This window comes from Pecten maximus, chromosome 12 (genome assembly GCF_902652985.1).
Source record: "Pecten maximus chromosome 12, xPecMax1.1, whole genome shotgun sequence".
In the NCBI taxonomy this organism is placed as follows: Eukaryota; Metazoa; Mollusca; class Bivalvia; order Pectinida; family Pectinidae; genus Pecten; species Pecten maximus.
Window position 1 is genome coordinate 5,006,427 of NC_047026.1, and position 16,123 is coordinate 5,022,549.

Genomic DNA, 16,123 nt, shown 5'->3' on the forward strand with positions numbered 1-16,123 from the left:
GAAAACTTGAAAACCAGACACATAATTATCGATAATTTCTATTTGAAATCATCAGCAAGATCCAATTATGTGCTTTATTTTTATTAATATCAAAGTGCAGAAGTGTCATCAATATGAAATATATCACAATTTGCTGTCCAAGTGTTTGAATTTTGAGTATGAAAGTCAAGCACAACGCAGGAAAGATCGGCGGGAATCTCCAATTTTCGAAAAGTCCCTATGGGGTTTTCGAGAATACGGATAAATGACAACAATGTGCATGATAATCAAGACCACATTCCATAAGTATGATAGTTTTTGGTTAATGTGGTAACTTTTGTAGTGGCCTAGATAAAACAATGTGCTTTTTGTGTGCGTTTAAAATTGACGATGTTTTGGTCGGACGTAATGGCGGCTTAATTACAAAACTTGGACATGTCGAATAGGACCCAATGGATTTTAGAAAATACGGATAAATGGCAACAATGTGCATGATCAATAAGACTATATCCCATAAGTATGATAGTTTTTGGTTAATGTGGTAACTTTTGTAGTGGCCTAAATAAAACGATGTGCTTTTTGTGTGCGTTTAAAATTGACGATGTTTTGGTCTGACGTAATAGCGGCTTAATTACAAACTTGGACATGTCGAATAGGACCCAATGGATTTTCGAAAATACGGATAAATGACAACAATATGCATGATCAATAAGACTATATCCCATAAGTTTGATAGTTTTTGGTTAATGTGGTAACTTTTGTAGTGTCCAAAATAAAACGATGTGCTTTCTGTGTGTATTTAAAATGACGATGTTTTGGTCTGACGTAATGGCGGATTAACCAGAACATGTCGAATAAGTTCCAATACTACGATACACAACATGCGCATAGCCCGATTTACCTGCGCTCGCGTGTGTTTGATAGGAGACAGGACTCTCGATAAGGGATATGCTTGAGTGGTCACGAATAAAGGGAGCCACTATGTGTACGGGGAAATAGCGATGTTATTAATCTCTCTGTATATATGTCTCTGACCTGAGCACCTGTATAAACAATTGGATGATGCGTAACCGACAGCCGGAAACTAATAATAGGCTCTGTTTACACCGTTACGGGTGATCGGTCACACTCGGTCAATCAGACAAGGCCAGCAAATTTTACCTGAGACAGCATGACGCCTCGATGTTCGACACAAAAAATGGAAATTTTGGTATAGTTTAGAAGGGAGGGACCACAAAATATATTCGACACAACCGCAGTATTCGATTCAACAGTGTTCGAGTCATCCGTGCTTAATTTACTATGCGGTAGGGAGATGCGTGTTTGGTCAACACATGAGTAGAAGACTACTGGTATTTACCAGATGGACATTATAGTCAGAAACTCTGTTGTTGATCAGGCACTTGTCTCTCTCCTGCATAGTAAACGAGTTCTCATAAATATTTAACAATAATTTCAAAATTATTATTATAAGAAAATACATAAGATTATCGTAATATATTATTCACAAATACTCTTTCTATATATATATACTGTAATTTCCATTCTTGACTAACAACCAAATACTAATGATTTGAAATAAATGTAATAATTTATGGAGAGAACTTTAATATAGGCTTAGCCTGATGTTCAATCCATTTGATTATCAATAAAATATGTTGAAATTTACTAAGATAAAGAAGGGAAAAAATCGGGACCGAACGAAACGTTCGACTCATCCGATGTATTCGATTCAACCGTGTTCGACACAAGTGAGTTTTACTGTATATACCGAAATGAAAATGTTTTTCTGCTCAACTGTGCATAAGAATATTTCACTATTTTGTTTTAAATTATATTAACGTTCACGTTGAATTTAATCTGAATGACATTTAACTTGTGAATATTGATAGTTAGTGTATATGTTGATAATAAATGTAAATATTGACAAGAAATTCACCAACTTCTATTTCGTCCGTACTGAGAAGCCTTGTGTTACACTGTTCTTTATCTATTTATTGAAACCATCATAGCCTAACTTATCCATGGTTATAGATAAATACACTTTGATTATTGTCGGAACTAAAATAGGGAATAACAGTAGGAATTTCCTTATCGGCCAAACGCTACGTCCAACTGATCGTCATCCACCGATTGTGAACAAAAGAAAAAAAAAATATATGAATAAAAATGGCAAAACAAAACAAGAGGCCAAATAGACCTGTATCCCTCACCAAGCGTTAATCCGAAAAGTGAGTTTAAGATGAAGCATTTTATCAGGTAGACGTTATTGATAGTTGATAATTTTATTTCCAGATATACAGTATACCGTGTATTGTGTATGTATGAGATAATATACATTGATGACATACCTGGTCAAGACTAATACCGAACATGACAGTGGACAGAGTATGCACCCTACAATACCGGTGCACTTTCCATCGTCCGTCTGCAGCACTGTTAACAATAGGTCTAGAGTAAAAGACCTGGCGGACAAGTTTGTAGGGTATAGAACCCATACTAAAAGGAGGATAAGCCGTTTTTATGTGTACGACATAAACAGTCGAGTAGCATCCGAATCGTCTATGCGGAGCTACTTAGAGCGATGCAATGTTCGCGTGACGCATTTACGGTACTTTCAAAAACGATGGAAAAGCACTGCATCCGCTCAAATGAACATTCTATCTGATGACGAGCACATAGTGATGGGGGAACATTTCTGGCCTGATAGTATACAGATGAGGCCGTGGATGCCCCGTGAAGTGTTTCTAGACGAACACAGGCGCGGTTAGCAACATGAACTTTATGTGCTGGAACATTGGGGGTATGAAGTCAGGAACTCCGTATTTTTTACAATGTTTAAAAGAGTATAATATACATGTATGTGGTCTATCTGAGCATTGGTTAAGGGAGCATGAAATGTCACATTTTGACAGCCTAGAGGCTATAGGGTATCAGGTAGTAGCTAAGTCTGTAGTAGAAGTTGATCCTTTTAGACGAAAATGTAATATTAGAGGTGGGGTAGCTCTACTTTATAAAACTTCAGAGTTTAAAGTCCACGAGATTGAAATCGAAAATCCAAGGGTAGTTGGTGCAGAAATATGCATATCACCGAGTCATACCATTTATTGTTTTGCTGTGTATATGCCGGCAGCTTCCAGATCAAATGATGTTTTTTATGAATATGTTGAAGTTTTGGAAAGCTTGTATTTTACGTACTCGGACAAAGGTAGAGTATTTTTTCTTGGTGACATGAATGTAAAAGTGAGAGGTCCGAAATATAATTTCAAGGAAGACGAGCGTACAATGTATTTTCAAAACTTTTTGGAGAGAGCGCGCTTGTTATCGATTAATGTACAAAACATATGTAATGGTCCGACGTGTACGTTTTGGCCACAAACTGGCTTCAGTACTGTGATTGATCACATATTGGTAGAGTCACGTGACTACGACCTCGTTGATAAATGTGAAGTTCTAGACGATAGTGAATTAAATGTTTCGGAACATCTACCTATTATTTGTACGGTTGGTATCCCTGCCATTGACTCCGTGTATGCAGAAGGCGGTAAACCTATGAAATTTAACTGGAAGAAATCGGTATCAAATGGGAATGTTGAAAATTATAAAATGACTTTAAAAGATCTGTTAACACAATTGATTCTGCCTGAAATTATAAATAATGCTCAAATTGATACTTTTCAGGAGAACATTACAATGTGTATATTTAAAGCCTCCGAGCTCACACTTCCAAAAGTTAAGTATAAAAAGTATCTCAAACCCTATTGGAGTAATGAGTTAAGAGACGTTCATGCAAATATGCTCGTAAAGAGAAAGCAGTGGTTGAAAGAAAATAAACCTAGAGAACCTACTGTATTAAGTTACAAGGAGTATAAAGATGCTAAAGCTGATTTTAGAAGGCGGTTGCGGAAGGCATTTAACCAGTATATGTCTGAACAATTTGAGGAAATAGATAGATCAGGAGAAATAGATAATAGGCTTTTATGGCAATTATTTAAAAGCAAAAAATCCAGATCACGATACACACAAACAGAAATAAAACATCATGGTAAAACTTTTCGTGAGCCAAGCGATATATTGGAAGTATGGGCTTCTCATTTTGAAAATCTTTTTAAAGATAGTCGATGCGGTAAATTTAATGAATATTTCTACAATCACATTAAGGATAGTATCAAAGATATTGAGACTAATATACATGAGGAGCGCGATGTTCTCTTACATAATCCAATAACAAAAGACGAGGTGAAAAAAGTATGTAAATCTCTAAAGACTGGGAAAGCAGGTGGTTGTGACGGCATTGTATACGAACATCTCTTAAACGGTAGTGAAACGCTTTTCAGATACCTAGCAAAGTTATACAATCTAGTTATAGAGTATGAATATATACCGACGGACTGGAAACGGGGGACCATTATAACGTTATACAAAGGAAATAATAAACCAAAGGACGATCCCAACAGTTACAGAGGGATAACATTGTTACCGGTTATTTTTAAAGTATTTGAGATGTTGTTATCAGAACGAATAAGTTCAGTTCTAGATTCCGATTCCCTTATTAGTAAACATCAATCGGCCTACCAGAAAGGCTTATGTAGTCTGTGTACATCTTTTAACTTGCAAGAATGTGTGAGGTACAACACGGAGAACGGTGAAAATGTATATGTTATTTTTTTAGATAGCAATAAGGCTTTCGACACAGTATGGCATGCTGGCCTGCTTTTTAAGTTACATGAAGTTGGTTTAAAATCCAAAGTATGGAAAATATTGAAAGGTATATATACCGGTGTCAGAAGTAGAATTTTGTTTAATGGTTTACAGTCCAGATATGTACCGATGGAAAGAGGTATCTTACAAGGTAGTGCGTTATCAACGAAAATGTATCTAGTATTTATCAATCAATTGTTGAAAGATATTGAGCAGAGCGGTAAAGGGTCAATGGTAATTGATATAAGAGTAAACGTCCCTACTCAAGCGGATGATATATGTCTTATTAGTAATAAACGTAATAATTTGAAATGTATGCTTAAGATGTGTGAAGATTATAATAAGAAATGGAGATTTTTGTTTTCCTCAGTCAAAAGTAAAATTATGTGTTTTAGTAAACACAAGAATATCAAGTCAAATTTTTATCTATACGATGAAAGTATACAAGAAGTTGAAAATATTGTCCATGTAGGTATAATGTTAAATTGTACATTACATTCATACGAACGCACCAAACGCGCATGTAATGAATTAAAAAGTGGTACAATGTGTCTAATTAGGAGTGGTGCACACCCTAGTGCACTGAACCCCGTGACTGCTGGTAAATTAATCAAACAAACTGTGTATACGTCAGCACTATATGGTTGCGAACTATGGATTTTATCTAGGAATGAAGTTTTGATGTTAGAGAGGGCACATAGGTTTATTCTCAAAGCAATTCAGGGATTTAATAACAGGACCCGTACCGATATGTGTTTGGGGTTGATTGGATGGACAACCATAGAAGGTTATATAGACATTAAAAAACTATTGTTTTTTGGAAGATTATGCCATTTAGAGAAGAGTACTTTGACACATTGTATATTTTTAAGAAGGCTTTACAAATCTATGTTAAGTGGAAACGAAAACAAAGGTGGAATTGTGGATGATATTATGAGAGTAATTAATAAATATAAATTGAATGATGTAATCAAATTATTTATTCAAACAAGTACATTTCCCTCAAAACCGCAATGGAAGAAACTCGTGAAAGCGTCAGTGTTGTCAAAAGAAGAAAAAGAGTGGAAAGAGAGAATGATGAGCGATAATGAATTCAGTAGATTTAGGCTTATTCATAATAAATTAGAACCGCATGTGTTATGGAAACTTGCAATGAAATATCCTTGCTGCAGAAACTCCATACATTATGTTATGAAAATTGTTGTTTCCAATTTTACAAATGAATTGACAGAGCTATGTCACAAATGCGGCAATATGTATAGAGATGTTTTAACCCATATCATATTAGACTGTAGTTACATCGATAATCTGAGAGATCAATTATGGTGTTCCATCGCATGTATTAGTGACACGGGTTTATTGTTGAGTGTCTATCTACATTCCCTCTCGGATAAAGAACTTGTACATATCCTAATTGGTGGACCAATTAATTTCGAATTGAGTAAAGTAGATATTGATGAATTCAGAAGAATAACAGTAGTTGCTGTGGAAAAAATGTCAAAAACCTATTACCGGTAGTGTGACTGACGTCACTACATTTAAAGTAATTTTTTTTTTTTTTTTTTTTTTAAATGAATATACATCATTAATTACGGTTTGCACGTATGATTTAAAGTGTAATCTATTAATCATAGTAATTTAATATATGAGTATGTGAAATATATATGTCTAGAAAGTGATATTCGAATGCACCTTAAATGTAATGTCTGTTTATAGAGACATATTATCGTAGACTATGTACATAGTACCACTAATCGACTATAATGCACAAGTCTATTGTTAATTCCACTTGTAAAAAATTATGCACATTTAATTATTCCTACATGCATGTCATTCAAATGTATTTGTATATACACTTATGTATGTATTCTGTTTATAAAATCTTCATTTTGGAGGAAATAAAGAGAATAATAATATCCGGTATTACAAACATACCGCATGGATACAATTGGTAGCAAACATTCTAATGAGCACACCTACCAAGGAGCGCATGCGCTGAAATTAACTTCATAGACCTTCAACAGGAGGCCAAGAAGCGAATATACGCTTATAAAAGGCAGTTAACTGCTATTGCTAGGTCTTTTGATTATTAGAGGAAATTGGGTTTTACCACCTTTGACATTATTTCCCACGGTATTGAGAACCGCGGAATAGGGAGTTCATCGTTTATTATCATATATTGTATCATTTTGTCGTGTGTTATTGCGTAAATTATGTAAGCACTGGTCAGTATGACTTAAGTTCTATGTGACAGCCGACTCGTCACGCCTCGATTGCGAGTGATAATAAAGAAAGTCACGGACCGCTAGTTAATCACAAGCCGCTGCTATCTAGTTGTCAAAATGACATTTATTTTAATTTTCTAAAATACTAAAATAGACTCTAAGATGGATAAGCTGACATATACAGTATAAGTCAATGAAAGATATTACATAAACTACATATATATATAATTTTTAGATCAAAACCGCTCCGAACGTTAAAACATTAATTATAATTAATTCAAAGGTAATTGATATCAACAACGATGCTATTGCAGACACTTCATTTCGATCGCCAATCGTGTACACATTTATTCTATGGGGTGTTGTTAGATGTTCATTTAATGTAGTGAGAATGACCATCTAGATTTTAATTAGATTGACTTCGTGCAGATATCGTGCGCACATCGTGTTAAGTTTTGTGATCCACAACTGTATATCACATTCAACCCCTTTTAACGAAGTGAGAATGGTAATCTAGATTTTAATTAGATTGTAAACAGCTTGACCAATTTTAACATAAATATGTCAATAAATACTAAATTTATAGCCATGATTTCAATTTGTTGATCAAAATTTCAATTTTTTAAAATTTATTTTAGCTATTATTCCCGTTAAATACTGAACCACAGGTTAAAAGAAAATTACTTTAAAAATTCGTCTCCTATAGGCAACAAAGAAAAGTTGCAATGAATATGTTAATACACCCTACAGCTACCTTTGAGGGAGTTCTGACAGAGAGACGGATGGACGGGCAGAGTGTTTACTATAGGATACCCGTATCGGGGTTTCCGATTACCTCGGTAGGTACACATATCCAGAAAATGTGTGTGGTCGTCGATATAAGTACATATGCCTTATTATTCAAGGATAAGTGCTTATGTACCTGTATTTACATTGTAGTTCGACCCACCTTTAGACCGAGTTATAGGTATAGTTGACAGAGTTATAGATAGTGTTGACCTACGCTTTCACTCCGATCGACTGACCAATGACGTGCAAGTGTCTCGGGGCCATGATCATGGCTCGGTTAGTTATCACCACTCACCGCCTTCGGAAGTAAACTTCAACACAACTGAGCAGTTTGTATAGGGTAATACTATCCACATATTCAACACTGTGATAATGGCATTTAATTCACAGCCGTCTTGGGGTCGACAACTGGATTTTAAATTAGCCTGTCTCTGGAGCGATAAACGTGGTGACGTGGAATGCATACATGTAAGATGTGGATTCAACAAAAGCGATTTATTGAGAAAATGTATTCCACATACGATAATAGCTGTTAGTTTTTTTTTCATTTAAGCATTTTCATGATTGTACTATATCATAGATATACAACGAGGATCGGTTATAAGTTTTCTTAGAGAGAGAGAGAGAATTTGTACGATTTATTATAAAAGAAATGTTTTTAGACTGAGTGAGTGATCTTTCTGACTCAGCTGTTAAAAAGTTATAATATTCTCCTGCTCTGTTTTCACCGGAAGTCATTGGTTCAATAAATATGTTTTATTGGACAGCACCGATTTAAAACTAATTAGAGAGAGTTTTTACAACAGCATAGCAAGTCTAAAGAATCTTTTCGGGTCTGTTAGCATACATTAAAGTTAGAACTACCTTAAAGCTGTTTTGGTTTATATCACAATATTTAAGAAGCCATCGCCACTTTTTTATTTCAAACTTATCGATGAATGTTCCAATATATATATATATTTTTAAAATCATGTTTCGTTTGACGTCGTTTCATTTTTGCCCATTTTATTATATTTTATTTTTTGACCTTATGACCTTTATAGTGATGTTGGGCCGTTTAGAACTAATAACTAATTACCTTTGTATACATACATATAGTATACATTTCATTGTGATCGACTACTTTAAACCTCTATTGTTAAAAATGAAATAAATTTGGTTTTATCATGTTTCGTCCGAAAACGGTTTCGTTCACACATGCACCACGATGTTTTAATCAGTTGTTCGATTAAGTTAATATACAAATCTATCCATAGTGCAAATACACTCGAATATCATAATCTGGACAAGGCAGGGTAATATCCCACCCGGGCACATTCTATATTTAATATGATACGATATTTTGACAGAGCTTTGTGGGACGAAATGAACTCATTCAAGTGCGGAGATCAACAAAAATTGTTGCTACATAGCGCGCGCTGTCATCACATCGCTTCAACGTGCGCTGTTACTTTTCAAACATTTTATTAGTCAGTTTAGTTATGCAATCTATGCATAACCTGAAATATTTTCTGATTACTTACAATAGGCCTTCGGTAAATGAATTATTAACTGAAGGGATCATCGAAAAAAAAAACCATAACGCCGTTGTTTCTTGTTTATCAACAAAACCTTTCTATTTCATGTCTGTGTATGGTTGTTTGTGTGTCTGTGTGTGGTTGTTTGTGTGTCTGTATGTGGTTGTTTGTGTGTCTGTATGTGGTTGTTTGTGTGTCTGTATGTGGTTGTGTGTGTGTGTGTGTGTGGTTGTTTGTGTGTCTGTGTGCGGTTGTTTGTGTGTCTGTATGTGGTTGTTTGTGTGTCTGTACGTGGTTGTTTGTGTGTCTGTGTGTGGTTGTTTGTGTGTCTGTGTGTGGTTGTTTGTGTGTCTGTGTGTGGTTGTTTGTGTGTCTGTACGTGGTTGTTTGTGTGTCTGTGTGTGGTTGTTTGTGTGTCTGTATGTGGTTGTTTGTGTGTCTGTATGTGGTTGTTTGTGTGTCTGTGTGTGGTTGTTTGTGTGTCTATATGTGGTTGTTTGTGTGTCTGTGTGTGGTTGTTTGTGTGTCTGTATGTGGTTGTTTGTGTGTCTGTATGTGGTTGTTTGTGTGTCTGTAAGTGGTTGTTTGTGTGTCTATATGTGGTTGTTTGTGTCTGTAAGTGGTTACTTGTGTGTCTGTACGTGGTTGTTTGTGTGTCTGTAAGTGGTTGTTTGTGTGTCTGTATGTGGGTGTTTTTGTGTCTGTATGTGGTTGTTTGTGTGTCTGTGTGTGGTTGTTTGTGTGTCTGTATGTGGTTGTTTGTGTGTCTGTAAGTGGTTGTTTGTGTGTCTGTATGTGGTTGTTTGTGTGTCTGTAAGTGGTTGTTTGTGTGTCTGTAAGTGGTTGTTTGTGTGTCTATATGTGGTTGTTTGTGTGTCTGTAAGTGGTTACTTGTGTGTCTGTACGTCGTTGTTTGTGTGTCTAAGTGGTTGTTTGTGTGTCTGTGTGGGTGTTATTGTTTGTGTGACTGTATATGTTGTTTGTGTGACTGTATATGTTGTTTGTGTGTCTTTGGGTTGTTGTGTGTCTGGTGTGGTTGTGTTGTGTTGGTTGTTTGTGGTGTGTGTGGTTGTTTGTGTGTCTGGTGTGTGTGTTTGTGTGCTGTTGTGGTTTTGTGTGTCTGTAGTGGTTGTTTGTGGTATGTATGTGGGTAGGATGTGTGTGTGTGTGTTTTGTGTGTGTTTGTTGTGGGTTGTGTGTGTGTTTTGGTATGGGTGTGGTTGTGTGTCTGTATGGTTGTTGTGTTGTGTTGTGTGTTTGTGTTGTTTGTTTGTTGTTTTGTGGTTGTTTGTGTGTTGGTGTGTTGTTTGTTGTCTTATGGTTGTGTTGTTGTGTTGTTTGTGTGTGTGGTTGTGTGTGTGTCCGTGTGTGGTTGTTTGTGTGTGTGTGTGGTGTTTGTGTGGTAGTGGTTGTTTGTGTGTGTATGTGTTTTGTGTGTTGTGTGTGTTGTGTGTGTGTTGTTTGTGTTGGTGTGGTTGTGTGTGATGTGTGTGTGTTGTGTTGGTGTCTGTGTGGTGTTTGTGTGTTGCTGGTGTTGGCTGTGTGTGGGGTTGTTTGTGTGTCTGTGTGGTTGTTGTGTGTGTGTGTGGTTGTTGTTGGGTTGTATGTGTGGTGTTTGTGTGTTGGTGTGCTGTGTGGTTGTTGTTGTCTGGTTGGTTTGTTTGTGTGTGTTGTGTGTGGTTGTTTGTGTGTTTGGTGTGGTGGTGTGTATGTGTGTGTGGTGGTGTTTTGTTCTGTGTGGGTTTGTGTTTGGTGTTGTGTGTTGGTTGTACGGTGTTTGTGTGGTAGTGTTGTTGTGGTGTGTGTTGTGTGGGTTGTTTGTGTGTTAGTGGGTTTTGTGTGTGTGTGGGTTTGGTGTGTATGGGTATGTGTGTGTCGTGTGTTGTTGGGTGTGTGTTGGGTGTTGTGTGTGTTTGTGTTGTGTGATGTTGTTGTGTGTCTGTGTGTTGGTTGTTGTGTGTGTGTGTGTGGTTGTTTGTGTGTCTGTATGTGGTTGTTTGTGTGTCTGTATGTGGTTGTTTGTGTGTCTGTATGTGGTTGTTTGTGTGTCTGTGTGTGATTGTTTGTGTGTCTTTATGTGGTTGTGTGTGTGTCTGTGTGTGGTTGTGTCTGTGTGTGGTTGTTTGTGTGTCTGTATGTGGTTGTTTGTGTGTCTGTGTGTGGTTGTTTGTGTGTCTGTAGTGGGTTGTTTGTGTGTCTGTATGTGGTGTTTGTGTGTCTGTGTGTGGTTGTTTGTGTGTCTGTGTGTGGTTGTTTGTGTGTCTGTGTGTGGTTGTTTGTGTGTATGTACGTGGTTGTTTGTGTGTCTGTGTGGTTGTTTGTGTGTCTGTATGGTTGTTTGTGTGTCTGTACATGGTTGTTTGTGTGTGTGTGTGGTTGTTTGTGTGTCTGTATGGTTGTTTGTGTGTCTGTATGGTTGTTTGTGTGTCTGTATGTGGTTGTTTGTGTGTCTGTGTGTGGTTGTTTGTGTGTATGTACGTGGTTGTTTGTGTGTCTGTGTGGTTGTTTGTGTGTCTGTGTGGTTGTTTCTGTGTCTGTATGGTTGTTTGTGTGTCTGTATGTGGTTGTTTGTGTGTCTGTGTGTCATTGTTTGTGTGTCTGTATGTGGTTGTTTGTGTGTCTGTGTGTCATTGTTTGTGTGTCTGTATGTGGTTGTTTGTCTGTATGTGGTTGTTTGTCTGTATGTGGTTGTTTGTGTCTGTAAGTGGTTGTTTGTGTCTGTACGTGGTTGTTTGTGTGTCTGTATGTGGGTGAGGGTGTGTGTGTGTGTGTGTGTGTGTGTGTGTGTGTCTGTGTGTGGTTGTTTGTGTGTCTGTGTGTGGTTATTTGTGTGTCTGTGTGTGGTTGTTTGTGTGTCTGTGTGTGGTTGTTTGTGTGTCTGTGTGTGGTTGTTTGTGTGTCTGTACGTGGTTGTTTGTGTGTCTGTATGGTTGTTTGTGTGTCTGTGTGGTTGTTTGTGTGTCTGTACGTGGTTGTGTGTGTGTCTGTACGTGGTTGTGTGTGTGTCTGTGTGTGGTTGTTTGTGTGCCTGTGTGTGGTTGTTTGTGTGTCTGTATGTGGTTGTTTGTGTGTCTGTACGTGGTTGTTTGTGTGTCTGTGTGAGGTTGTTTGTGTGTCTGTACGTGGTTGTTTGTGTGTCTGTGTGTGGTTGTTTGTGTGTCTGTGTGTGGTTGTTTGTGTGTATGTACGTGGTTGTTTGTGTGTCTGTGTGGTTGTTTGTGTGTCTGTATGGTTGTTTGTGTGTCTGTACATGGTTGTTTGTGTGTGTGTGTGGTTGTTTGTGTGTCTGTATGGTTGTTTGTGTGTCTGTATGGTTGTTTGTGTGTCTGTATGTGGTTGTTTGTGTGTCTGTGTGTGGTTGTTTGTGTGTATGTACGTGGTTGTTTGTGTGTCTGTGTGGTTGTTTGTGTGTCTGTGTGGTTGTTTCTGTGTCTGTATGGTTGTTTGTGTGTCTGTATGTGGTTGTTTGTGTGTCTGTGTGTCATTGTTTGTGTGTCTGTATGTGGTTGTTTGTGTGTCTGTGTGTCATTGTTTGTGTGTCTGTATGTGGTTGTTTGTCTGTATGTGGTTGTTTGTCTGTATGTGGTTGTTTGTGTCTGTAAGTGGTTGTTTGTGTCTGTACGTGGTTGTTTGTGTGTCTGTATGTGGGTGAGGGTGTGTGTGTGTGTGTGTGTGTGTGTGTGTGTCTGTGTGTGGTTGTTTGTGTGTCTGTGTGTGGTTATTTGTGTGTCTGTGTGTGGTTGTTTGTGTGTCTGTGTGTGGTTGTTTGTGTGTCTGTATGGTTGTTTGTGTGTCTGTATGGTTGTTTGTGTGTCTGTATGGTTGTTTGTGTGTCTGTATGTGGGTGAGGGTGTGTGTGTGTGTGTGTGGGTGTGTGTGTGTCTGTGTGTGGTTGTTTGTGTGTCTGTGTGTGGTTGTGTGTGTGTCTGTGTGTGGTTGTTTGTGTGTGGTTGTTTGTGTGTCTGTGTTGTGTGTTTGTGTGTCTGTGTGGTTGTTTGTGTGTCTGTATGGTTGTTTGTGTGTCTGTGTGGTTGTTTGTGTGTCTGTACGTGGTTGTGTGTGTGTCTGTACGTGGTTGTGTGTGTGTCTGTGTGTGGTTGTTTGTGTGCCTGTGTGTGGTTGTTTGTGTGTCTGTATGTGGTTGTTTGTGTGTCTGTACGTGGTTGTTTGTGTGTCTGTGTGTGGTTGTTTGTGTGTCTGTACGTGGTTGTTTGTGTGTCTGTGTGTGGTTATTTGTGTCTGTATGTGGTTGTTTGTGTGTCTGTAAGTGGTTGTTTGTGTCTGTGTGTGTCTGTGTGTGTCTGTGTCTCGGTATGGGCGGATTTCCTTGACTGTACTACCGTTATTAATTCAGGACAATAATATAAATGTATATTAAAATCTTTAAATTTGCAACAAGATAATAATGCATGTACGGAAAATAAAATTGATTCCTTCCTCCTTCCTGTGTTATTTCAACGAAGAATATAAACTGCTTACCTTTGCTATCATGCTGTTAATGTATATTCGCAATAGCGGGATCATGGCGATTCCAGAAATTATGGTGAAGATTCCCAAACATAGAGAGACTATGCTGCATCTCCAGATCTTCTTACCCATGTTATATACCACGCTGTAAATAGGAGAGCAAAATGATGACGTAGTCTAGTATAAATATTACTTGTGTTGACTGCCCATTATCACACTGTCCATATAGCTTATATACAAAGTGATTACTCAACTTTTAAAAGTGCATTCACACGATAACTTCTAATCAGTCGAATAACGGTATGGATAGAGAATGAATCCACCAATCAGGATGGCTGTTTCATATTTTTGATTTTTTGTTTTTCATTCAACATCCATAGTCCGTCTAGGTTTGAACTAATATTGAACCATGAAAATAGAATAGAATTATTTGATGGTACATGCTACTCGTTATATTATTGTTATCATCTTATCTAGCGTTGATATATATAAAGTTTATTTTATCAATATAGGTATTATCAATCTTTGTATGTTGATTTTTTTTGTATTTACTAATTTACCTAACTCAGAGGACCCTGAGGGAGATTAGTCTTCCGCTAAATCAGGTTTATCCTCAGTAAATAAAGTTTGATATTATAATTATAGTCGGCGTTAGTTCCGCGCTGTCACAATTACAGAAATACAGCATTCTCCCAAAATACACTCATCTACACCTCACACTTGCAAATGACCTTAGCTGTTGATAGGACGTCAAACAATAAAAAACCAAACCATAAGTATTGTTTTATTTTCAATCAAATATGACTCATTTAGGGTCAAACAACATGAGACTAGAAGGATATGTTTACGTAACATGTCAAACTCCAGTTAAAAAGTAAAACTCTACCAAACAAACTGAATGTAAAACACATTACATTGTATAGTAATCTTGTAATGTACGTAAATGATAAAAATTCAAAAATGCAGATATTGTATAGAATAAATATTTCATAGATCTAACGTTCAAAAGGGATTATTTAGCGTCTGTTTATCTGAGCAGTCAATCATGAACATCCTTGACAGTATATCTGGTTGATCACACAGCATGGGAAAACGAATCATCTTCCTTTCATAACATATTACTACAAGTGATATATGCATGGCCAATGCGAAAACCTTCCCTCGAGCTGGAGTAAAACCTGTTACTTTTCAACATGTATTTTTCGATATCATAATTACTGCTTAAATTGGAAAGGTACTTGTACGACCGTGTTGGTAACAAATGCCATTTCATTTTGGACAATAGGGGTTGTTTATGAACATTCTTTAAATGATGTATGTAAGTAGGGGTTTATAGGAAGCTTACCTGTTCATTTCCTGTCAACATAATCCGATTTACACACATTAGGACAAATGGAACACACAGGTCTTCGACGATTGAACCTATACCAATAAATCCTCGACATTAAAGGTGACCTTATCTCACTCATCGTTGATGTGGTATATTAATTAATAACCTCCGTGTATATTAGTATAAATCCCCTTCGATTCCTTGTTTTATGTAATATGTCCATTACACGGTCTGGTAAAGCAGAGAAAGGTGCGACAGGGAGAAGTAGGTCAGTTGTGATTTACGCGAGTACGTACACATTTAAAATGTGTATAACATATTTCTTCAGGTCGTTCGTCCACCTATAGCCAATTAAGTAATGTTTATGCAATGCCCGGAAGTATGAATCTGGTAATGATGGATGTCTGTTCAAACTGTCTGTGAAGCCTGATGGGTGGCTATGCTCTATTCCGTGAGAACGGGTTGCTGTCTGTACACTTGTCTGAGATGGCGGCGGGTGGATATTTCTTACTGGTCTGTTAGGACAGGTCAGTCACTATACACTCGAGTGGGAGGACGGAGAATGGGTATATTTTGATTGTCTGTGAGAACGGATTGGTGTCTATACACTAGTCCGAGAGGTTTGGTTTGATTTGTTTAACGTCCTATCAACAGCTAAGGTCATTTAAGGACGGCCTCCCATGCATGCAATATGCATGTGTGTGGTGGTTGCGTATGTTTGCGTGAAGTCTCCTTGTGATATGCCGGAACTTTTGCCGATTTATAGTGCTACCTCACTTAGGCTTAGTCTGAGAGGAGTGAGGGTGGATACATGTTGACTTCTCTACGTTTAGATTTTGTCAACTGTTTGTGATTTTAATTTTTACAATTTATTCCATGTCATTATTGGGATGGGAGGGGCGACAAATGTAGGCTAAGTTCAGTTTTGGGTATTATTGTTATTGCATCAAGGATTGATATCAACAATATAATTTCTACATATCATACAAAATCGATGTACATGTATTTAATGCACTTTGAAAGCCGCAAAGATTATATTTAAACGAGAGATTATCATTTTAACATATAATTCTACAGACGATCGTTTTGTATTTTCTATATCTTTATTGGTTTCA

General features: G+C 37.2%; 1 protein-coding gene across 1 annotated transcript in view; it reads right to left on the reverse strand.

Moving 5' to 3' along the window:
- Nucleotides 1-15,545, reverse strand: part of LOC117339477 (lysosome membrane protein 2-like) — a 30,956-nt gene extending 15,411 nt beyond the window's left edge. Inside the window, exons 1-2 of the mRNA XM_033901086.1 lie at nt 15,024-15,545; nt 13,691-13,823 (exon numbers count right to left, since the gene is read on the reverse strand). Of these exons, the coding sequence (XP_033756977.1) occupies nt 13,691-13,823; nt 15,024-15,031 (141 nt within the window). The 5' untranslated portion in view covers nt 15,032-15,545. The remainder of the gene's footprint in view (nt 1-13,690; nt 13,824-15,023) is intronic.
- Between the last annotated feature and the right edge of the window lie 578 nt (nt 15,546-16,123).